At 55.8% G+C, this 24,359-nt stretch overlaps 1 protein-coding gene and 1 long non-coding RNA gene across 5 annotated transcripts; one reads left to right on the top strand and one right to left on the bottom strand.

Annotated features, from left to right (window-relative positions):
- Positions 1–712: 712 nt before the first annotated feature.
- On the bottom strand, positions 713–24,354 carry TACC3 (transforming acidic coiled-coil containing protein 3). 4 transcript variants are annotated; one of them, XM_023206766.3, is made up of 16 exons: positions 24,113–24,354; positions 21,871–22,033; positions 21,584–21,726; positions 16,315–17,316; positions 14,501–14,576; positions 14,162–14,291; positions 10,287–10,339; positions 9,802–9,905; positions 8,014–8,101; positions 7,639–7,755; positions 5,789–5,865; positions 5,645–5,688; positions 4,634–4,794; positions 1,264–1,370; positions 1,055–1,175; positions 713–938 (listed from the first exon to the last, which is right to left on the bottom strand). In XM_023206766.3, the coding sequence occupies exons 2-16, from the start codon at positions 22,030–22,032 to the stop codon at positions 873–875; spliced, it is 2,451 nt and encodes an 816-aa protein (XP_023062534.2). In that variant the 5' UTR covers position 22,033; positions 24,113–24,354; the 3' UTR covers positions 713–872. The 4 variants fall into 4 exon arrangements, with proteins under 4 accessions (XP_023062534.2, XP_023062533.2, XP_023062532.2 ...); XM_023206765.3 differs by having other exon boundaries at positions 24,109–24,353; XM_023206764.3 differs by lacking the exon at positions 24,113–24,354 and adding an exon at positions 22,241–22,538.
- Positions 4,655–12,030, top strand: LOC111539067. The gene is made up of 4 exons (XR_002730565.2): positions 4,655–5,257; positions 7,974–8,135; positions 10,511–10,621; positions 11,973–12,030. It is a non-coding gene; the product is annotated as an uncharacterized LOC111539067 (long non-coding RNA).
- Positions 24,355–24,359: the final 5 nt, after the last annotated feature.

Here is a 24,359-nt window from a genome sequence, read left to right on the forward strand (position 1 = left end):
GGTTGGGAAGGAAGGACGGGACTGTGGGGTTAGGGTTGGGAAGGAAGCCCTGCACGTGGAGACAGAACTTCCTCAGGGAAACCTGTTTTGCTCTGAAGCCTCCATGTCCTTGAGGATGATGGGGGCTGTGCAGCTGCACCTGCAGGGGCCTCCCTCCACACCCACACCTAGGTGAGCGCTCAGTTAGCTGGGGTTGCAGGCTCAGCAGGTCGGCACCAGAATCAGAGCCACCAGCACGCACGCCTGGCTGTTCACAGTTTTTGTTTTATATGAAAACTTCCCCATCTCTACTAAAAATACAAAAAATTAGCCAGGCGTGGTGGCGGGTGCATGTAGTCCCAGCTACTCAGGAGGCTGAAGAATGGCGTGAACCCAGGAGGCGGAGCTTGCAGAGAGCCAAAATCGTGCCACTGCACTCCAGTCTCGGCTACAGAGCGAGACTCCATCTCAAACAACAACTTGAGTCGATTTGGACTTCGATGTGTGTACCTGAGGCCAAACCACGTAGCCAACCTGAGGTGGCCGGGGCAGACTGGGCAGACCTGAGCCTCCTCCAGTCACTGGCTGTCCCTGCCCTCAGCAGGGCAGCCTGAGCCTGGGGCAGGGACCAAGTGGCCAGCTCTGAGGGAAAGGGAGGGCGCCTGCAGATGGGCTCAGCCTCAGGCCAGAGCTGGGAAGCCTTTGCTTCATCAAGACCAGAGCGGCTTCAGGGTTTAAACTGAAAGGAAACTTTTATTTAGTCATCTTTTCAAAGCAATCTAGTTAAAACAAAGAAAAACGTTGAAGACAAGACAGAAAAAAGAACACAACACCTAAGAGAATCAGACAAGACGACGGACGGGTGCAGGGGCGGGACAGTGGCTCCCGGGAGGTCAGATCTTCTCCATCTTGGAGATGAGGTCGTCGCAGATCCTGGTCAGCTCCTCGTTCTCTTTAGTCTGGAGGAGGAAGATGAGTTGCGGGGGCTTCTCCCTGCCTGGAGGGAGCGGCAGGCCCAAGGGCCTTCTAGAAGGTGCTGTCAGCCGGCCCCGTGAGCTGGGCTTCCCGCACCCACCTTCTGCTCCACTGTCTTCTCCAGCGACTGGATCCGCATCTGCTCCTTCCTCAAGCTGGCCTGGAGGGCCAACGCTTCCGCCTGGGCCTTGCTCCGGACTTGGGCGATCTCCTCATTTGCCCTGGACGGGTAGGGGCAGGGCAGAGGCTGAGCTGGGGCCCAGGTGCTCAGACTCTCCCTCCAGGGTGGGGGCCTCGCCCAGCACTCACAGCTGCAGCTTCTCCTCCGCATGGGCCTTCAGGGCTTGGTACCTCTGGCCTTCCTGGGTGATCCTCGCCAGGTAATCCTCCACACACTTCTTCAGTGACTCTTCGTTCTAGGAAGGGGCAGGCGTTAGCTGTGGGTACCATGCCATCTGCTGGAGAGTACCCAGGCTTGGTGACTGGGGACCTGCAGACCCTCAAGGCTGTCTGGGGCATCAGTCATGAGGCAGTACCTCCCATTTTCCTTGTGGAAAAAGCCCCTCCACGCAAGTTCCCAGCTCACCCCCTCTGGAGGCTCAGGACAGCCCTGGCTCTCCACTCTCTGAGACGCCAGGCCTGAACCTGGTGCCCTCATGGCTGCACCCCCTCCTGCCACACCTGTAGCTTCTGCTGGCACCAAGTGCTGCTGGAAAGTGGGATGTACCTGGGACCACTGACAGCCCAGCCCCTCCCCCTCTGGAGGTGGACCCTGTGCTTTGGGAACAGGTAGGGGAGGCCAGCAGGAGCCACACGGTTACCCAGACCTGCCTGCTCCCCACAGCTCTGGGGGCACCTTCCGCTCACTGACTGAGAAGCCCCAACTGAGGGGCTCCTGGGCCCCCGACTGGCCTCTGCTTGGGGAAGGCTCAGCCCACCTGCCCTCTTCCTGCAGTGCCCCCAGCAGCCTCACAGCCCAGCCATCCCTACTCCTCTGTTGCAGCCCTGTATCCCAGGAGCACCCACCCAGCATGCAGCCCACAATGTCCTGCGGAGGTCACACCTCCCGTAAACCCACAGCCCTGTGTTTCTCTGCTGTGGAAAATTCCCAACAGCGTCTGTCTGGGAGGTGGCAGCCGAAAGCTCTCACGTCTACGCGGGTCAAGCCTCCCACCACAGCGGCGTCTCTCCCTCTGGCTCTGGGGGCTGCCCTCCGCACACTGGCTCCCAGCTCACCCTGCTTCCCTCATCTGACCTGCACCCTCTGAACTGCTAACTTTGTTAACTGTGTACCTGTTATAAATTTCCATTTGGTTCTAGTTTTTTTTTTTTTTTTTGAGACGAGTCTTGCTCTATCACCAGCCTGGAGTGCGAAAGCGTGATCTCGGCTCACTGCAGCCTCCACCTCCCAATTCTCCTGCCTCAGTCTCCCGAGTAGCTGGGGCTACATGGGCCTGCCACCACGCCCAGCCAATTTTTATATTTTCAGTACAGACAAGGTTTCACCATGTTGGTCAGGATTGTCTTGAACTCCTGACCTCGTGATCCTCCTGCCTTGGCCTCCCAAAGTGCTGGGATTACAGGCATAAGCCAGCCTGGTTCTTCCGTAGCTTTTGTTTTTTAGAGACAGTCTCGTTCTGTGGCCCAGGCTGGAGTGCAGTGGCACAATCTTGGGTCACTGCAACCTCTGCCTACCGGGTGCAAGTGATGATCATGCCTCAACCTCCTGAGGAGCTGGGACTACAGGCCTGCACCACCATGCCCCGCTAATTTTTTTTTCTTTTGAGATGGAGTCTTGCTGTGTTGCCCAGGCTGGAGTGCAATGGTGCGGTATCGGCTCACTGCAATCTCTGCCTCCCAGGTTCAAGTAATTCTCCTGCCTCAGCCTCCGGAGTAGCTTAGACTACAGGTGAATGCCACCATGCCTACCTAGCTAATTTTTGTATTTTTAGTATAGATGAGGTTTCACCATATTGGTCAGGCTGGTCTTGAACTCCTGACAGGTAATCCACCTGCCTTGGCCTCCCAAAGTGCTGGGAATACAGGCATGAGCCACCTTGCCCAGCCTAATTTTTGTATTTTTAGGAGACAGGGTTTCACCATGTTGGCCAGGCTAGTCTCGAACTCCTGACCTCAAGTGATCTGCCTGTCTTGGCCTCCCAAAGGGGATTCTTTTCTAGTTTCAAGGTCTCTACTGAAGCAATACTCTTTTGAACACAGAAGGCAATCACTTTAAACTCTGCACTGGGTCCTCCGAGATGGGATTAGATGTGCAAAGAAGCCTCCATGAGAAAGTGGGGAGGTGGCCAGTGGGAGCTGAAGCACAGGCCCGCCCCGAGGAGAGGCAAGGCCAAGGCAGCTGCTCACACCACAGCCCAACCTGAGGGAAGGTCAGCAAAGCCACTGTGTTCTCAAGTCAGCAGCCTCTCCAAGCGTCTGTACTAGGCCAGACCACCGCACTCTGCTGCCGCAAGGCCCTTCCCATCTGCTCCCTGCAGATCTGGGGCACTCCCTGATGGTGCCGCCTCCAACGTCTGGGGCTCCGTGGGTCTATCAGCAGTTTCCTTTTTTTTATTTTTAATTTTAGAGATGGCGGTCTTGGTCTATTGCCCAGGCTGGAGTGCAGTGATGCAATTGTGGCTCACTGCAGCCTCGACCTCCCGGACTCAAATGATCCTCCCACCTCAGCCTCCTGAGTAGCTGGGACCACAGGCGTATATCACCATGCCTCATTCTATTAACAGGTCGGATTTTCACTCATGTTTCCTGTTCCTTTCACACTTGGTTATTCTGTGCCAGACACTAATGTAAAACTCTGTAGCAGCAATTTTAAGTGTTAAGATACCTTCTTCCATAGAGTATTCGGGCTTGCTTCTCTTAGGCAGCTGGGCCCCAGCCACTGACACCTACCTGACACTTCAGGATTGAGATGAGGTGTGGCTGAGCCAGGCCCTGCAAGGGCCACTGTTCTAGTTTAGTCTGACTCCCAGGGGACCCATCTGGTGTCCCCAACCCCTTGCACCAATGGTGACAGCCCCTCTTCCAGCCGCACCCGCAGGTCCAGCTCCTCTACAGGAGACACTGAACACCTCCGCTCCAATACTACTGCTGTGGGCAGAACCCTCTGGCGGCCTCGCAGGTACCTTCCAGGCCTGCTCCAGGCAGGTGGATGGCCCAGACATCCCTCCTTCCAGCAAGCACGTGGGCCTTGCCCAGCACAGAAGGTGGAGGGCGCTCAGAGTCCTATGGCCAGGAGGACGCCAGGGTGACCTTGCATAGCCGTGACCACCTTTCTGTGGGCCTCCTGCCTTGGATACTGCATGCCTTGGGTCCCCGACCCTTGGGACCCAAGCACTTAGACAGCCCAGGCTTGACGCCCTTTCCGAAGTGCTCCAGGCCCCGGTGCACCAGCACTGTCTCAAATCTCACAGGTGTTTGATCATAGCCGAGTCGTCTTTCACATAACAGCAGAGCTCACTCTGCCTCCCACCACCCTCAGCTGCCTCGCAAACCAGCTGTGACCCCTGCACCCTGTCTCATTCACAGGTCATCCCACGCCCCCATGGCAAGGGGAGGCTTGGCCAAGGACCAGGGTGCAAACAGCAGCTTGTAGCCCCACTGGCTTGGACCATGAGTCCATCACCTCCGAGGCGAGGACACCGGGGCGGTGGGGACATACCTTGCGGTAGCCCTCGATCACCTCCTTCTGTTTCTCAAAACGCTTGAAGAGGTCAGAGAAGGACTTCTCCATGGAATTCAGGTCTGTAGTAAGTTGGTCTTTTTCTTTTAGAACTTTCTGGATTTCAGCTTTGGCAAGTTCCTTCTGTTTCTGAACTTCCTCTTGAGAAAAGAAAAACAAACGTTCAGGATGAGGAGGCAACCGAGACGCGGGGTGCCAGAGACGGCCCAAGGAGTGAGGCAAGGTGCCTGAGTGCCAGGAGGAGAGGTGGGCAGTGGGTGTGAGCCTCAGCAGGGCAATGAGCCCCTCCACCCGGGGTCTTCCTAGGCCTGAAGCAAGGCCCAGAAAACAGCTGTTTCCTCCACATCAGATTAGGGAACTGGAGCCTGGGCCAGGGCCAGGGCCCAGCAACAGAGGTCCCCGAAGAGAGGCGGCGCCCAACATCCTAGAGTCCAGGATGAGGCCTGGGAGCCGGTATGGTGAACTCCAGGCTGTGGGTCGTGCTGTCGTGGTGGTCCTGGAGGGACTGCAAGGGCCAGGCAGTCACCTGTCCCCAGCTGACGCTCAGCCGAAGACAGATCCCCGCAGTAGCACCTCTAGGAGCCCAAGCTTTTGGGAGTCCAGGTAAGGCCTGGTGTTCCTGTCCTGCCAGACACCTACAGAAGCTGCTGCTAGACATAGCCACATGGTGAGGGCAGGATGGAGTGGGGCAGGCCATGGCGGGACAGGCTCTGCTCCCACCACAGCCCCACTGCTAGCTCAGCATCTGCACAACTTTGGGGCCTGACAAGTGCTGGCTCTGTGGGAGCCACCAGCCTCACTACCACCAATTTCCCCACAACTTGCCTCCGTGGTTCCACGGCTGGGCCCATGTTGAGGGGACTCGTGTGTTAGGAAGAGGGGCCCCAGGAGGGTGCGGCCCTAGGCAGAGTATGGGGCAGGGCCAGGGCCACGGTGGGGCATAGGCAGCTCCTCCTGGAGGTGGGTGCCCTCGGCGGCCCGGGAACTCACCCATGGCCTGGTACACGACCTCTTCGAACCTGTCCATGATTTTCCTGTGGGAGGAGAGCAGACACACAGCCCTGGCCTCGGGTGGCCAGGTGGGGATGCGGGTGGGGACAGGGATGGGGAGGACAGGGGGCGGGGCCTCCTTACCCCAGCTCCAGGTTCTTCCCGTGGAGCTCCTCACACCTGCTCCTCAGCTCCCGGTTCTCCTCCTGTGTAGCCTTTACCTGCTCGGGCCACACCCAAGTCAGCAGGCAGGCGGGCCAGACTGACCCTCCCAAGACCTCCCCACAGGATGGGGCCGGCTGACACCCGAGGTCCCAGGAGCTACGTCCCAGAGCCACAGTTCCATGTAGCGCTTCTAGTGGGACCCTGGAAAACCCGTTAAGGCCAAGGCTGCCTGCTCCACATGCACTCGACTGCTGGGGGCAGGAGGCGTGGGGCTGTGGGCTGTGATCCTGGGTGGAACCAGCAGGCACCCAACAGGTGTGTATCCCTGCACCCATCCCTGCAGCCCAGTGGCAGACACCAGAGGTCCTAAGTGTTAAATATAGTGAACCCCAAGTTTCTCTCCAAAGAATCAGTATGTTAGTATGTTCAGATCTTTTCTTTTTTTTTTTGATACAGAGTCTTGCTCTGTTGCCCAGGTTGGAGTGCAGTGGCGCGATCTCCGCTCACTACAGCAGAAGGGGCTACCTACATCAGGAATAAGAACCCCTTCCCCTCCCTTGTTCAAGTGTGCTCTTGCCACTGTTCCATCTGTGAGGGGCACCCTTTCTGCAGAAAATAAAAACTGCCTTGCTGAGAAAATTAAAGTTATATTCGGGCCGGGCGCGGTGGCTCAAGCCTGTAATCCCAGCACTTTGGGAGGCCGAGACGGGCGGATCACAAGGTCAGGAGATTGAGACCATCCTGGCTAACACGGTGAAACCCCGTCTCTACTAAAAAATACAAAAAACTAGCCGGGCGAGGTGGCAGGCGCCTGTAGTCCCAGCTACTCGGGAGGCTGAGGCAGGAGAATGGCGGGAACCTGGGAGGCGGAGTTTGCAGTGAGTGAGCTGAGATCCGGCCACTGCACTCCAGCCTGGGAGGCAGAGCGAGACTCCGTCTCAAAAAAATAAAAAATAAAAAAAAATAAAGTTATATTCGAGTGCTAATTCTTTGTGGCACCAGGGAACAAGCATTTTGCATTTCTAACATAAATTACATGCAGGGGCCACCTGCTCCCAGAGTCCAGGCCTACAGAGGAGGGGGCCGGCCACGCTGTGGTCCCCAGCCCTGCTATTGGGTTCCTCGCATGGGCTCTGACACAGGGAGGGGGTTGCTGGGGAACTGAGTCAGGGCCACATCACACCGCAGTTGGGGCCACTGTGAGCAACACTGGTGTGGATGTTGGGGCTTGAACCCAGCCCTGCCAGCCGGCCTCTGGAGCCACCCTGTCCCCACCTCCCTGGGGACTGTCTGGTAGCTCACAGCGGTGCCTGCAGACACCCAGCCCCTTTGTGTGCCTACAGCTCTCTTATGGACAATTTAGGCCTGGAGTTAGAACAGGCTGAAGCCTGGCATGTGCAGTGAGGATGGAAGGAGACAAGGCAGGGGACCTCAGATGTGGGGCGGGTGAAGATAGAGCTTCCTAACCTGCCAGGAGATGCGTCTGGACTTGTGGGAGGGCAGCAGGAAAGGGGCACCACTTGGGTTTACATCAGCAAGAACCAAACTCACTGTTGCAAGGCTGCCGGAGGTGAACACTGCACCCAGGCCACAGAGTCCTGGGGAAGCTGCTGGTGGGCAGCTGACTGCGGGGACACTGGGTGGAAGCCTGGACCCTCAGCAACCTAGGCAGCAGTGACAGGCCAGGGGCTGGCAGCTCTCTGCAATTCCACCCTGACCAGCAAGGGCAGGGATGGCAGGGATGGCTGGTCAGGCTGTTGGGACCCCACCCATGCCCACTGTTGGCCAAGCCCCAGAGTGGCCTGCAGGTTCTGTGGAGCAGCCGCTACCTTCGTCCTTACCGCTGCATCCAGGTCCTTCTGGCTGTACTGGAGCAGGTCCACTATAGGCCCGGTGGACAGGGGTGGGCCCCCAGGTGCGGGGACACCTGGAGGTGGGCCTGGCACCTGCAGGAGATGGGGATTAACCAGGAACCCATTTCGCCCTTGCCTCCTCTTGCCTGTGACCTGGCGTGGGGGAGGAAAGGCCCACACAGGCCAAGAGGCTCAGACAGCGTGGCGAGGGACCTGAGACAGCACCGTGGCCCCATGCCCCTGATGGAGCCAAAGGCTTCAGACCCCCAGGAACAGAAAACATAGACCCTTAAAACAACTCCTTTCCGCAGACCACAGACAAGACAGTTCAAGAAGGACTGAAGGACTTACAGGAACGTCCAGTGCTCCCAAGAAATCGAACTCCACAAGCTTGGCTTCCCGCGGACTTCCTGAGGAAGGCTCATTTGCACCGTGCATGCTGCCACCAAGCAGAGGCAGCCTCAGTCACTCAGGTCCTCCCAGTACTGAGTAGGACACAGAGGACCATGTGGACAAGCTAACCAGGCTCTCTGCTTTTTAGTTTAAAACCACTCAAGTCAGGGTAGTGGTAGAAAACGCAGACCCGCATCCAGCAGGCCTGGCCTCTCTGCTGCCCCATGCCCCCTTCCCTCACCTGCCTATCCCACGTGGCTGCTCGTCCTTCTGGAGAGCATGGCGACACTTTGTTACCCACTGCAGGCTGAGTGGAGCTGGTGCTGCCTCATCAGGGGGCTGTTCGCAGCTCAGAGGCTCCCTTTTTTTTTTTTTTCCCTTCTTTTGAGACAGGGTCTCACTCTGTCCCCCAGATTGGAGTGAAGTGGCACGATCTCGGCTCGCCACAGCCTCTGCCTCCCAGGCTCAAGGGATTCTCCTCCCTCAGCTTCTCAAGTAGCTGGGATTACAGGTGCCCACCACCTCGCCTGGCTAATTTTTGTATTTTCAGTAGAGATGGGGTTTCACTACGTTAGCCAGGCTGGTCTCGAACTCCTGACCTCCAGTGATCCACCCGCCAGGGCCTCCCAAAGGGCGCAATTACAGGCGTGAGCCACTGTGCCCGGCCATGTGTTGGGATTTGAAAGCTACACAGCCTCTGTCACACTACTCAGTTCTGCCCTTATAGTGTGAAAGTTGCCAGTTTGCAAAGGAATGGGCATGGCTCTGTGACAATAAAACTTTATTTACACAAACAGGCAGCGGCCAAGTCTGGCCCACAGGTGATAGTTTGCTGACCTCTGTTTCTTGTTTTTTTTTTTTTGTGAGACGGAGTCTCACTCTGTCACCCAGGCTGGAGTGCAGTGGCCGGATCTCAGCTCACTGCAAGCTCCGCCTCCTGGGTTCACACCATTCTCCTGCCTCAGCCTCCCGAGTAGCTGGGACTACAGGCGCCCGCCACCTCGCCTGGCTAGTTTTTTTGTGTTTTTTAGTAGAGACGGGGTTTCACTGTGTTAGCCAGGATGGTCTCGATCTTCTGACCTCGTGATCCACCCGTCTCGGCCTCCCAAAGTGCTGGGATTACAGGCTTGAGCCACCGTGCCCAGCCAGGGTTTTTTTTTTTTGGAGATGGGAGTCTTTCTCTGTCACCCAGGTTGGAGTGCAGTGGCGCAATCTCAGCTCACTGCAACCTCCGCCTCCTGGGTTCAAGCAATTATCCTGCCTCAGCCTCCCAAGTAGCGGAGACTACAGGTGCATGCTGCCATGCCCGGCTTATTTTTGTATTTTAGTAGAGACAGGGTTTCAATATGTTGCCCAGGCTGGTGGCAAACTCCTGAGCTGAGGCAATCCACCTCAGCCTCCCAAAGTGCTGGGATTACAGGTGTGAGCCACCGCATCTGGCCTGCTGACCTGTTTTAGAGGAACTACTTTTAAAAGATTTAAGTTTAGATCTTTAATCCACCTAGAATGGTGGCTGTAACCAGCAAGGCAGCAGCCCTGTGACTGGAGGGTAGGCTGCTGTTGCTCCTGCCAGCCACACAAGACTGCTCTGGGCTTGCTGCCCTGACCACCCCTCCCAACAACTCCTTTCTAGTTCAGATCATCTCCCCCTGGTCTAGAAGCCTCTGTGCAGACACACACCTAGGAACAGCCTCCAGTCTGCCCACACTCAAGGCTTCACGCGTGGGGTAGGGCTGGCGCACATACCTGCTGGTCTCAATGGCCACGGGCACTGGTCTACGAGGACTGTCCCTCAGCAGGGGGTCGAACTTGAGGTATAAGGACTGCTTCCTCAAGGCCGACTCCTTAAACTGGGGACAAGAGGGCAAGTGATCAGGTCTGACTGCCGTCCAAACAAACACAGGCGGGCTAAGGGCCAGGGAGGTCACGCACACACTCCCACCTCTGGTCACCCGCAACCCTGCCCGAGGCACCGCCATTCCCAGCAGCACAGCATGTCAGGGTTTCATTCTGGGCTAAGCACCAGGTAGAGAGCCCTAGAGCCCTGCCACAGGACGCCACTCAGAGGAGGTACTGCAGAAGGGGCCCTGGATTCAGAACCCGCCATGACGCCTGGGGCTGTGTGCAGCTAGGGGGACGTGGGCACCAAGGGACGCCCTGGGGTAAAGACCTGCTACAGTTGCTCGTGGACACTGTGCAGGTGAGGCTTCGCGTAAGTGCCTGGTACCTACCGAGGAAGTTCCAAACTGCTCCAGGTAATCCACCTCTGCACCCGTGCCTAGAACTGAGAGGGAGTGAGTCATGCCACCGCCACTGCCCCTCACCAGGGCCCTAAGGGCTGTGGGCGGGTGTCTCCCTCAGCACCCAGTGGGGCGGGATCATTCCAGCCAGCAGTGTCTCACGGAGACCTGGGGCCGAGGCCCTCTGTGGCACAGCAGGATTTCCTATCTTGCAGGTGTTGATGCCCGAGGCCTGACTACTCTCTGTGGCAGGAGTCTCCTGGGCACCGCAGGGTGCTGAGCAGCATCCCCGGCCTCCACCCCCTCCCTGCCAGCAGCACCCCCAGGTGAGACAACCACAAACATCTGGGGGAAGGCAGGGGCAAAACTGCTCTGGTTGAGAACTATTAGTCTTTAAAATTACGCTAGACAAGTCTTTTATTTTTTGATAATATAACTTATGGTTAAAACTAAGGGTGAAGGCTAAGGCAAGTGGATTACTTGAGCTCAGGAGTCCAACAGGGCAAAACTTGGTCTCTACAAAAAATACAAAAATTAGCTAGGTACGGTGGTGCACGCCTATTACAGGGAGGTGGAGGCTGCAGTGAGCTGAGATTATGCCACTGCACTCCAACCTAGGCAATAGAGGGAAAACTCTGTTTCAAAAAAAAGTAAAAAGGAAAGGTGCCTCATACCATATATTAAGATCAACTCAAAATGGATCAAAACCCTAACTGTGAGAGTTAAAACTATCATTTTTTTTTTTTTTTTGGTAGAGGAGGAGTCTCACTATGCTGCCAGGGCTGGTCTTGAACTCCTGACTTCAAGTGCTCCTCTGGTCTCGGCCTTTAAAACTATAAAAGTCTTAAACTGTGGCTGAGCACAGTAGCTCACATCTGTAATCCCAGCACTGTGGGAGGCCAAGGCAGGTGGATCACCTGGAGTCAGAAGTTTGAGACCAGCCTGGCCAACATGGGGAAACCCTGTCTCTACTAAAAATATAAAAATTAGCTGGGCCTAGTGGCATGAGCCTGTAGTCCCAGCTACTCGGGAAGCTGAGGCAGGAGAATCGCTTGAACCCGGGAGGCAGAGGTTGCAATGAGCTGAGATCATGCCACTGCACTCCAGCCTGGGTGACAGAGCAAGACTCAGTCTCGGAAAAAAAACAAACCAAACCGGTACTAAGACAGGGTCTCGATCTGGCTGAGATCCAGGCTGAAGCATCTCTAGCTTTGTCCCTCTCTTCATGCCTAGTAGTATTTGCTCATTTTCTCCTTTTCTCAATTACACTAAAAAACTGTTGCCGATAATTTAGTCTAGCAAAGACTTGTAGGTCCTTCTCTGCTACGGCCTTTCAGTTTTCTTTTTTTTTTTGAGATAGAGTCTCGCTCTGTTGCCCAGGTGGAGTGCAGTGGTGCAATCTTGGCTCACTGCAACCTCCGCTTCCTGGGTTCAAGTGATTCTTCTGCCTCAGCCTCCTGAGTAGCTGGGATTACAGGCATGTGCCAACACACCCAGCTAATTTTGTATTTTTAGTAGAGATGAGGTTTCACCACATTGGCCAGGCTAGTCTCGAACTCTTGATCTCTGGTGATTCGCCCACCTCAGCCTCCCAAAGTGCTGGGATTAAAAGCGTGAGCCACCGTGCCCGGCTTTGTTGTCAATTTTCATTTCTGCCTTTTTTTTTCTTTCCTTCAGATAGGATCTCGCTGTCTGTCGCCCAGACTGGAGTGCAGTAGTGCAATCACGGTTCACTGCAGCCTTGACCTCCTGGCTCAAGCGAGCCTCCCACCTCAGCTTCCCCAGCAGCTGGGACTATACATGTATGCCACCATGCCCAGGTAATTAAAAAAAAATCTTTTTTCGTAGAGATGAGGTCTTGCTATGTTGCCCAGGTTAGTCTCAAACTACAGGGCTCAAACAATCCTCCTGCCTTGGCCTTGCAAAATGCTGAGATTACAAGTATGGGCCCCTGTGCCTGGCCAAAAGCCAGTACTTTGAAACATCATCTGATAAGGGACATTTTATTTTTTCCTTTCCTTCACTTCTTGAATGAAAGGGATTTACCTCTTAAAACTCAGTAATAAAAACATAAGTGGCTCAATGGGCAAGGGATCTCAACAGACACTTTCCCAAAGAAGATATCCAGTGGGCACAAAGATGCTCGTTGGCCGGGCGCGGTGGCTCACACCTGTAATCCCAGCACTTTGGGAGGCTGAGGCAGGCGGATCATGAGGTCGGGAGATAGAGACCATCCTGGCTAACATGGTGAAACCGCCCCCCGGTCTCCACTAAAAAAATACAAAAAACTAGCTGGGCATGGTGCCTGTAGTCCCAGCTACTTGGGAGGCTGAGGCAGGAGAATGGCCTGAACCCGGGAGGTGGAGCTTGTAATGAGCCGAGACTGCACCACTGCACTCCAGACTGGGTGACAGAGCAAGACTCCGTCTCAAAAAAAAAAAAAAACAAAAGACGCTTGTTCAAGAGCCACCCAGGAACTGCAAATCAAAACCACAGCTAGATCCACTTCCCACCGCTGGAAGTCCAGGATCAACAAGTCAGACAGGCAGTGCTGGTGAGGATGTGGAGAAACCGGAGCTCTCCTCTAACCACTGGCGGGAATGGGAAATGCTCCAGCCACTCTGGAAGGCCACCTGGCAGCTAAAAGGTGAGCAGAGTTCCCGTGACCAGCGACTCCACTCCTAGGTATCTATCCAGGAGAAATGGAAGTGTGCGTCCACATAGAACTTACACCTGAACATTCGTGGCAGTACTACTTGACAGGGAAAAAGCAGAAACCAGCAAATCCATGAACAAATGGATCAAGACGACATGAAGCCAAGCTGCCACGGCCAGGACAGGAGCACCCACGCCTGCTCCAGCACGGCCGGGACTCGAAAACACACCTCCCCGAGGGAGATGCTGGACACAGAAGGCCACGCTGTGTGATTTCATGGATCCCGCGTGAGGGTGACAGGCCCACCCCAGCTGAGCTGATATCCCCACATGGTGGAGGCCCACAACCATCCTGTCAGCGACAAACCCTACATGCTACTCCAGTCTGCTGTGCCCGGGCTTTCAATTCTCCAAACTAAGATCTTACCCAGGTGGCTCTGTGTCCTTTAGAACAACTCAGCCATCAATTCCTACACCAAATGCACTTTAAGAACTGTTCCACCTTCCAATCTTACAGACAAACCATATTTAACTGCAGCCTGGTGTCTAAGGTTTAGGCTTCACATTTCATTATCACAGGGTTTTGGGCTGGGTGTGGTGGCTTATGCCTGCAATCCCAGCACTTTGGGAGGCCGAGGCAGGTGGATCACTTGAGGTCAGGAGTTTGAGACCAGCCTGGCCAACATGGTGAAACCCCATATCTACTAAAAGTACAAAAATTAGCTGGACATGGTGGCACATGCTTGTAATCCCAGCTACTTGGGCGGCTGAGCAGGAGAATCTTGAACCTGGGAAGTGGAGGTTCCATTGAACCGAGATTGCGCCACTGCATTCCAGCCTGGATGAGCGAGACTCTCAAAAAAAAAAAAAAAGGTTGTTTCAAGCAGTATTTCTGATGATCGAGTGCCCAGTTGTTGACTCTGCATTTGTATGTCATCCATGCCCTGCCTTGTTCACCTCTTCTGCTCATTTTTCTGAGTCTACAATTTCCATTTCTAGAAGTCTTTTATGTTAAAGGTAGCAGCCCTGTTCTCCTAACAGTGTCTAGGTTTTGACAAACCAGAAATTTGTGCATGAGTCATTCAAAGTCGAAAGACCGAACAGCCTGCAGAATGAACACCTGCTGATGACGCAGGTGCATCAAGCTGCCCAAGTGCTCACGGGACCCCCTCCAGGCAGACTGCGTGTGACGTCTGTGCCAGGCAACATACCCTCAGCGGGGTCTCTGAAGCTCTCCTCTTTCAGCTCCAAGGCAGGCTGCCCCTGCTGATGGGTGGGCACTGGATCACTGCCTGGACAGCTTGTGGGAAGCGAGATGCTGGCAGAGTTCAAGGCTCCCTCCTGGAGGAACGGGCAGAATCACCCAGTGCAGTGCAGTCAAGGTACTTGGGGTGTAGCTTTGCCTCCCCACAACCTTGTCAAAGTAGACTTGGGGGAGAAGGAGTGGGACATCCCACCCCATCACCCAAGATCGCTGGGGGCTTCCACTGCCTGCTGCTCTTCTACACAACCAGGCCGGGAGCACAGGCACCCACACAGGCACCCCTTACCTTGCTCTCTGCTCTTGGGGTCTCAGCTGTCAACTGCACCACAGGTGTGTCCTCCGCTGAGGCTGAATGCAGCTGCCTGGGGAGACAGAGTCAGCAGAAGGTCCATGCCCCACACCCCATAACCCCGGCATCCCCTGCTCCAGCACTGAGCTGCCACTGCCTTTCCCTGTACTGCTGTGCTGGCTACATGAACATTCAGGTAGAGTGCACCAGGCATGTGGCTGCCCCAAGCGACCTGGCCACAAAGCAGCCTCACCAACCTCACCCAGCAGGAACACACACACCTTGCCTGCCAGCTCTGGGAGAAGCAGGCTGGGAGCTCTAAAGTCAGCACAACGCAGCCCAAGGGAAGCACAAGGATGAGCACATCCCTTTCACTGTGAAACTGACAAAAGGCTTCAGGGGTGGAGGCTGGGGCAGGTGTGGGCAGCAAGCCACCCGAGGTGCCAAGGCAAGAGACTGAGGGCACAAGCTGTTCCAGTATAACAAATACATAGAATAAAAAGTTATGCTAGAAATAGATTATAAATATGATTACATATGAATATCATTAACCATTAATTTGTAGCATTACTCTTTATTCCAATATTATAATAATCTCTGCTCTACAATTATAACCTAGGAAAAACCAGGCCATACAGAGATAGGAGCTGAAGGAACATGACGAGGAGTGACAAGTGTGAGCCCTCTGTCACGCCCAGACAGGGCCACTAGAGGGCTCCTTGGTCTAGCGGTAGCGTCAGTGCCTGGGGAAGACACCTGTTACTCAGCAGACTGAGAAAGGGAGTCTCCCTTTCCCGGGGGGAGTTAGAGAAGACTCTGCTCCACCACCTATTATGAAAGGCCTGACATGAGTCAGGCCTGTCCACAGCCATCCGGAGGCCTAAACGTCTCCCTGTGATGCTGTGCCTCAGCGGTCCTGCTCCTGTTTCACTTTCATGTTCCGCTCTGTACGTCTTCTAGAGAACACTAGCAGAATTAGTGAAAGTACTAAAGTCTTTGAAATGCATAGAAAAAATAATGGCGTTAAGCTATCCTCTCTCTCTCTCGCCCCAGCTCGGCTGCCAAACAGGGAAAGGCCTGGTGGACACGTGACTCACGCGACGTTACCTATCACTGGAGATGGCTCACCCTCCTTACCCTGTCCCCTTGCCTTGTATCCAATAAATAACAGCTCAGCCAGGCATTTGGGGCCATTACAGTCTCCATGCCTTGGTGGTAGTGATCCCCCGGGCCCAGCTGTCTTTTCTTCTACCTCTCTTCCTTGTGTCTTTATTTCTATGATCTCTCGTCTCCACACATGAGGAGAAAAAGCCCACAGACGCAGTAGGGTTGGACCCTACAGGCAGGACAATCTCCCACTGAGCAACTCTAGGGGATGCAGCCTAAGACTACTCAGCCAGGAGGCAGCAGACCCACGGTCAAGACTCCAGCACGCAGTGGACGCCACCCCAGGCAGTAACAGGCTTTGCCTGGCTTTTGGAGTTACATACCCAAGTCAAGTTCACCTGAGAAGGGACATGACTGGGGGACAGGGTCCTGCCCAAGGTTGGCCGCATTTGGCTTCTGGCCTAAGCTCACCCTTATTGGATCCCTCCTTAGGCTGGGAGCACGAAAGAGATGCACGGCGCCAAGGCAAGGCCAAGGACCCTCAGCTGGGGTCCACCTGAGCCCTGTTTTTGCCCAGAGGCCCCTTCTCAGGGGGAACCCACCCGGCCTCAAAGGAGTATCTGATGACACCTCTGGGTCCTTGACCACATACACTGCGGGGCAGCTGCCCCAAAGCACACTCCCCACCCCATCCCCACACTTACTGGCTCAGACAGGTGCCTGGCTCTTCCGTGGCAGGCCCAGCACGCAGCTGTTCAGACACTGGCCGGCCCAGCCTGGTCTCAGGGCTTTCTGGGGGCTGGGCCTCTCTGCGACCAGACAGGGCATCACCTCCGAACGGGCTGAAGTTCGGGTCATCCAGTTTGTCCCAGTCAAGGTGGTAAGAGCCCCGAGAAGCCGGCAGGTGGGGGTCCTCCTCCACCTCCCGCTGCCCCGCTGCTGCTCTCTTCAAAGGAGGCTTGAGGCCAGATCTCTCTCCCAGTCTCCTTGGTGGGGATGCCCTTTTGCTGGTGGCGCCATCAGATAAATCGAATTCTAGTTTTATGGGTCCGCTCCTCGAGGAGCTGGCCGTTTGGCCCACAGCTGCTTCTTCCTGAGGACTCAGGGTCATGGCCCTGCCAGTCACCAGGTGGCTGGTCGAGGCTGTGCTCTCAGGACCAGAGGTGTGTGCACAGGGAAGGGCCTGAATGTCATCTGCTGGCACGGGGGTGCCCATACCCACAGGGCAGGCCACGGCCTCACCAGGCAGACCCCCCAGGGGTGCTCCTCCGCAGGCTTCCTCAGGGATCGCACTAGGAGGCGAAGTGGCCACTGCTGTGGGAGCAGAGACCCCGCCGTGCCGGCGTTCTCCCTTGGCTCTGTGTGGAGTCTCTGCTTTGCACTGGGACTCTGTGCTGGAAGGGTCTTCTAGGGTCTCAGAGGTGGGGGTCATCTTTCTGTCTAAGGAATAGGAACTAACAGTTTCCTCCAAGGCTTGCTCAGGGCTGCCAGACACTTTTGCTGGAGACACCATTTGGTTCTCAGAACTTCCTGGGCTCTGGGAAGAGCTTGAGCAGTGCAGGTCAGCCAGGGCACCCGGGCCCGGCTCGCTGGAACTGCCACTCCCAAAGGCTGGGCTTGCATCCCCCAGGTCGGTGTCAGCCTCCACTGGTTTCTGTAGAATTCCATGAGTAGTTTTGGCATCCACTTCCTTGATGAGCTGTTGGCTTTTAAAACAGACTTAGTCAACGTGAAGCAGTGAGTGCTTGTGGGGTTAGGTGGCCTCGGCATCCATTCTCAACAGAGGTTTAACTCTCTCACACCAGAAGCAGGGCTGAGTCACCCTTGGCACGGCTTCCTGTTCTCCACCCCCCACCCTAGTTCCTCAATGTGGTTCCTTCCTGTCCTTCCAGGGACCAGCTCCCTGTGGAACAGATGGACACAGCCACATGATGTCCTCGCGGACCCTCCCCTCTGCCCCACTTCTTGGGGTTGGCTATGCATGGGGTTCCAAGTTGCAGGGGTGCCTTTGGGCTGCTTGCCTGTTTAATTGTGCTCATCATGCACTTTGGCAAGTGCCCGACCCAGAGTCCTCCAGCAGCCTCTGCCACCCAAACAGCACTCGTCATCCTGCACAAAGTCTGCACCCAGGCACCACAGCAAGGATGCAGCACAGGCTGCTGCCTGGGGGTCAGAAGTAGGACACCACACCCAAATGCCTCAAGCTGATGCCAGAGAAAGAAGCTTGGAGGCATCTCTCCCACCTGGTAGACTGGGCTCCTCAATTTCCCACCACTTTCTTTATTTTTATTTATTTATTTTTTGAGATGAATTCTGGCTCTGTTGCCAAGGCTGGAGTGCAATGGCATGATCTCGGCTCACTGCAACCTCTGCCTCTGGGGTTCAAGCTATTCTCCTGCCTCAGCCTCCCAAGTAGCTGGGATTACAGGTGCCCGCCACCACGCCCGGCTAATTTTGCTTTGTATTTTTAGTAGAGACACGTTTTCACCATGTTGACCAGGCTGGTCTAGAACTCCTGAGCTTAGGTGATCCACCCACCTCGGCATCCCAAAGTGCTAGGATTACAGGCAGGAGCCATGGCGCCCGACATCCACCACTTCCTGTAAAAAATCCATTCGAGCACCTGCCCGCCAGCATACAGTGACCCCACCCTACTCCCCGATAGACGAGGCTGGCTGCCACCCTCTCAGCTGTCCCCTGCCTGTGCTCCAGGGCCTGGCCCCAGTTCTCTGTGTGGCCTCCAGCCTGCTGTGGGCCTGTAAGTTAAAAGATCACTATTTCCGCCTGTGTTTCTCCTAATCACTGAAGGGTGTGTACCATCTTAATGACCCTGAATTCTAACATTAAGGGACCTGACAGCATTCCGATGACACTTTAGTCTGTGTGAAAACATCAGCTACAAGCAACAAAACAAGAAAGCTCAGTCAACACTGTCCTCTGGCTTAAACCTCCCCTGAGACATGCCCACAGATCAGCCCTGGGGACGTGCAGGCCCCAGACAGCCAGCTGGGGCATGGTAAACAAAGGTTTTCTGCCTGGATCTGCTTTCCCCTTCAAGTAGGGAACTGGCACTGCTGTGGCCAGGGACAGTCACAGCCTTCACTGAAGGACAAGGTTGAGGTTGAGGTGCATGATCCCACCTTCAGGCACAGAAGGGCCTGAGTGGCCTCTGCAACACCTCCCTGGATTGTGGCCACACTGGCGCAGCACCCGCCTGCTATGGTGGAGCGCCATGGGTGCAGAGAACACCTTCCCAGGGACCCACCATTCCCGGGACACTCCCTGCTCACAATGTGGGACTGCAGGGCACAGGGCCCCTGACAGAAGAGGCGGCTGTTGGGATGGCTGGGGCTTGACTACAACACAGAGGGCACGAACGCTGCATCACTTGTTCCCCGGCCTTCAGGTCCCTCAGAAGACGCAGGGTCATGTGCCAGTGCCTCAGATAAGGGGCCCCTGTTACCTGCCCTTCTCTTCCAACTCTTCTCTAAGTTTGAAGATGTCAAACCTGAGAAACTGAGGGTTAGAAACCTGTTGGACTGTTCACAACTGCTCTGCTGCCACCTCAGGGTGGCGTTGCCCTCCCAGGCGGCTACTCAGCTGTCCTCGGAATGATACGTGGGCAGCTACACACAGCGGCTGCTCTTGGTCTCATCCCACTGACGTGGGAGCGCCACAGCGACCACCACCTGGGCCTCAGTGGAGTTCCAGAAAGAAGAGGACAGCCACGAGCCCAAGCCACAAGCTCAGAGTCACTCTAGCTGGAGCCCCTCAGGGCCACCCTCCCAAGCCCCTCCTAGCTCCTTTACACCCTCTGCCCTATGGAGGCTGCTGGGTGGCCCTGGAGGCATAGGGGAGAGGCAAGGGGATCTGTGGCTCTGGGATGGATCACACCCATGGCAGCTGGGAGACGACCGCTCTGCTGCTGGTTCTCCCCTCCTGCTCAGGGTCGTTGTAAACCAATGTCTTGATTCATTCTCACTTCGTTTGACTAAATTTCAAAAGGGGCAAAAAACAAACTTGAAAAGTAGCAAGCAGATATGGCAAGAACTGCAAATTCAGGCTGGAGGGGTGGAGGGGAGACAGGCCCAGGGCCCAGAGAAGGACATAGGAAATGCTGCCTGCACTTACTGGTGACATTTTATCTCAGGGAGTGAGAAGCATTAGTGATACTGTGTTCCTTATGCTCTTCTTCGCACACCTAAAATCTGTTTAAAAGTTTTGGGCCAGTCGGGCGTAGTGGCTCATGCCTGTAATCCCAGCACTTTGGAAGGCCGAGGCGGGCAGATCACTTGAGGTTGGCAGTTTGAGACCAGCCTAACCAACATGGAGAAACCCTGTCTCTACTAAAAACACAAAAAATTAGCTGGGCGTGGTGGCCCATGCCTGTAATCCCAGTTACTTGGGAGGCTGAGGCAGGAGAATCGTTTGAACCCGGGAGGTGGAGGTTGTGGTGAGCTGAGATCACGCCATTGTACTCCAGCGTGGGCAACAAGAAAAACTCTGTCTAAAAAAAAGAAAAAAAAAAAATTGGCTGGGCATGGTGGCTCACAACTGTAGTCCCAGCTACTAAGGAGGCCAAGGTGGGAGGACTGCTTGAGCCCAGGAGGTGAAAGTTGCGGTGAGCTGTGATGGCACCATGGCACTCCACCCTGGGTGACACAAAGCGAGACCCTATCTCAAAACAGCAACAACAGTTACATCAGCAAAAAGCAGCAGAAAATCATGCCTCTGGGGTCCCTTCCCACCCTGGATGCAGATGAGGTGTTCCCAGGTGCCCAGACAGATTAGTTCAGCCGCAGAGTCAAGAGCTGCTTCCAGGGTCCTCCCTTTCCAGGCAAACACAGACACCGCCTTGCCATCCGCTTGCAGTTAAGCATCAGGTCGGCCAGCAGACTGTCAATGCCAAGCCTAACCCAACACCCAGCGCCTGACAGTGCCCTCCAACCATGCACACTCTGAGGGGTGGATCACACAACATGGTTTCTTTGTCTACAAGTCTATCTGCTCTTTCCAAGTCCTAATAGAGTGGGTGGAATTCAAGATAAATGAAACTATGGATTGCCTTCCTGGAGATGGGGCCAAGACATTTCATCAAATTAGAGAAGCAAAGATCGACGCCAACTGGTTGGCAAAGGCACAGCAAAAATGTGAAGTATGGGCTGGGCGTGGTGGCTCATGCCTGTAATCCCAGCACTTTGGGAGGCTGAGGCAGGTGGACCACCTGAGGTCAGGAGTTCGAGACCAGCCTGGCCAACATGGAGAAACCCCATCTCTGCTAAAAATACAAAAATTGGCCAGGTGTTGGTGGGCACCTGCAATCCCAGCTACTGGGGAGGTTGGGGTGGGAGAATCGCTTGAACGTGGGAGGCGGAGGTTGCAGTGAGCAGAGATGGTGTCACTGCACTCCAGCCTGGGCAACAAGAGCAAAACTCCATCTCGGGGGTTGGGGGGAGTGAAGTATGAAGTTATCCAAGTATCTGATGATCGACTTTTCTGTTAGTGAACTGGCCACATGCTGCATACACTCAGTGCAGATTTCAGGAGAAATCCAACCAAGGCCGGCCAGGCGTGGTGGCTCACACTTGTGATCCCAGCACTTTGGGAAGCTGAGGCGGGTGGATCACAAGGTCAAGAGATCGAGACCATCCTCGCTAACATGGTGAAACCCCGTCTCTACTAAAAAATACAAAAAAAATTAGCCGGGCGAGGTGGTGGGCGCCTGTAGTCCCAGCTACTCAGGGAGGCTGAGGCAGGAGAATGGCATGAACCCGGGGGTGGGTAGAGGTTACAGTAAGTGGACATAGTGCCACTGCACTCCAGCCTGGGCAACAGAGCAAGACTCCATCTCAAAAAAAAAAAAAAAAAAAAAAAATCCAGCCAAGGCCTGACGGAACAGGACAGCATGTTTCTGCAAGAGCCATCGGACAGAGAGCGTGAAGCTCCAGCATGTCCAGTAGCATGAACACTTACTTCTCTTTCTGCGTCCACACTGGGTGACACTTTTCCAGTCCAAGGGTGTCATGCTGAGCCAAAGGAGCCTCAAGTTTGCTGGCCATGCTAGGACTTAGAATCTTGTGTGTCTGTGGATCCCGCAGAGGTGTCTGAAAAGTCACCTGTTGTGGAGTGAGGAGGAGAGCACCCATTCATTAGTTCAAGCTGTTACAGCCACACCAGCAGTGTCCTGCAGCTCAGAGATCACCAGGAAAGCAGGCCCTAGGGCAACCTGGCTAGCCACACACTGTAGAGGTCACACTTACCTTCATAGCTTTGGCCACGTTCTTGGGTGGCACATTTTCTTTCTGTGACACACGAAGAACAGACGATCTTCCGGTAACTTCTGGTGGGGAAAACAGGAAGTCGCAATTTTCTGTACTTTTTTCACTGCTGACATTTTTGTCGTTTAAGACCTGCAGACTCATTCTGGAAAAGCAGAACATGTTTGTGTTAGTGTGAGGGCAACACAACCACGCTGTCCAGACACAGACATGACAGCTGCCGCAGGGAGCACGACCCCTTCCGGCACAGGTGTGCTCATCGCTCTGGAGCTCACACCTCCCACACATGTCCTCTGCCAAGTGGGGCAGAGAAAGCCTCCCATTGAGTCCCCATCCTGCTTCAGAGACTCACTCTCCAGCCTGGCACGGGGAGCCATGGGCAGCACTGCTGCCTCCTGGGACCAACAGCTAAAGGGCCTTCAGGCTAAGATGGTGAGAAAGAAAAACCAAGACCGCATAATCTCTACTGCTGTATTACTACGTCAGGCAGAAGTCAGGAAACAGGAAAGCCCTGGCCTGTAAGAAACCCAGAAGAGGCCGGGTGCGGTGGCTCAAGCCTGTAATCCCAGCACTTTGGGAGGCCGAGACGGGAGGATCACGAGGTCAGGAGATGGAGACCATCCTGGCTAACACGGTGAAACCCCGTCTCTACTAAAAATACAAAAAAAAAAACTAGCCGGGCAAGGTGGCGGGCGCCTGTAGTCCCAGCTACTCAGGAGGCTGAGGCAGAAGAATGGCTTAAACCCGGGAGGCGGAGCTTGCAGTGAGCTGAGATCCGGCCACTGCACCCCAGCCCGGGCAACAGAGCAAGACTCCGTCTCAAAAAAAAAAAAAAAAAAAAAAACCCAGAAGAGCCAGAGGAAGCCGCGGTCTCCCCACAGGCCTCTGTGTGTGGCGTGAGGCAGGGCGGGGCAGCAGAGGGCAGAAAAGCAGGACAGCGGCTCTGGTCTGCTTTCTCCCACCGGGCTAGACAGCGGGACAAGACCAGGCTGGGGGTGAAGGCCCAGAGGAGGAGCTGGGAGACAGTGTGCGAACAAGGGAAGTCCAGAGCTGAGCAGCAGGTGCCAAGGAGCTTCCATATCAGGGCCTCCAGTCAGTCCCAGGTTCCAGGGCCGCCCAGGTCCTCACACCAGTCACCCACACACTTGCCACCCTTTCTGTCTACAGCGTTCCCAGTCTAGGGAATGACTAGGCAGAAAGGCTGCCAGAGAGAACCGAGTGTCGACCTGGGCAGGAACCCCACGGGCACCTGGGGAGGCTTTGATTTGAAGAAGAGCAAAGCTGGGGAGGGTCCTGGAGAAGAGAGAGGGGCAGCCCGGGCAGGTCGGAGGTGCAGCTTGAGAAGCCCACTGTGGTGCTGTGTGTGGGTAGGGAAAAAAGGGCAGGAGGAAAGCAGGGAAACCACATGCTTCTGCAGCCCGAGGAGTAGAGACCAGACCAGACCCGGGCCTGGCCACTGGCATATATGGGACTTAGAGACGACGCTTAGGTTTTTGGCCTGAATAACTGGGTACAGGGCAGGGGAAGGGCAGCTGGATCGCTGGGGGACACGCAAGCCTGGAACTCAGGGAGAAAGTGACTCGGAGGAAGCCTTCCGGCGGCCTGGAGGAGCGCGGGAAAGCAGCAGACCCAGCCTTGGTCAGGAGGGACCTTTACCGACTATGGAGCCCCGGGAAGGGCTCTGGGCAGAGAAGGGACCGGCCCCAGGCTGGTGCTTTGATGCTACTCTGGTGCACAAGTGGGATGTGGCGAGGGGGAAGATGGAGCCGCGCAGCAGGTGCAGGGAAGCGGTCGGGGCCCAGGTGTCCGCCGCAGGTGGCCCAGATGGAGTTGGCCCCAGGACGGAGGCCGGAAGGGACCAAAGAACCACAAGAAGGTCCGCGAACTGGGAGCCAACAAAGAGCCAGGGTGGGCGGCCGAGAGGCAGGAGAGGGTCGAAGACAGCAAAGCACCTCAGAGCGACCGTTCCGCCGTCGGGCTCGGCCCAGCCCTAGCCGCCCCCGGCCACCGTCCAGGGGGCCCAGCCCGGTGGTCGTCTAGGGCCGGGTCCCATGACAGGGCGCGGGACGGGCCCCGGCGGCCCGGGGAGGAGCCGTGGGGACGCTTCCCAGGGAAAGCTGCGGCCAGGGCGGAAGGGCGAGGGCCGAGAGCGGGGCGGGGCGGGGCGGCCTCGCGCCCCCAGGACCCCAGCCTCCCCGCGCCGTGTAGCCGCTCGTCTACCTGCCTGCCCGCCCGTTGCCGGGCTCTGAGCCCGCGCCGCCGCCGCCAGGAAGGAGGGGTCTGGGTCTGCGTCTGCTCCGCGCCGGGGGCAAGCCTGGCTGCTGCCGCGCTTCCAGCCCTTGATGGCCGCCGGCGCGCCCGAGTTTCAAATGCCGACGGTTGCCTTCGCGCGGCCAATCAGCACGCGGCCGGGGGCGGGACCGCAGGAGGGCGGGGGTCCAATGGGAAGCTGTTTCTTGCCGGCCCCGCCC

Source organism: Piliocolobus tephrosceles, chromosome 3 (genome assembly GCF_002776525.5).
Source record: "Piliocolobus tephrosceles isolate RC106 chromosome 3, ASM277652v3, whole genome shotgun sequence".
Taxonomy (NCBI): Eukaryota; Metazoa; Chordata; class Mammalia; order Primates; family Cercopithecidae; genus Piliocolobus; species Piliocolobus tephrosceles.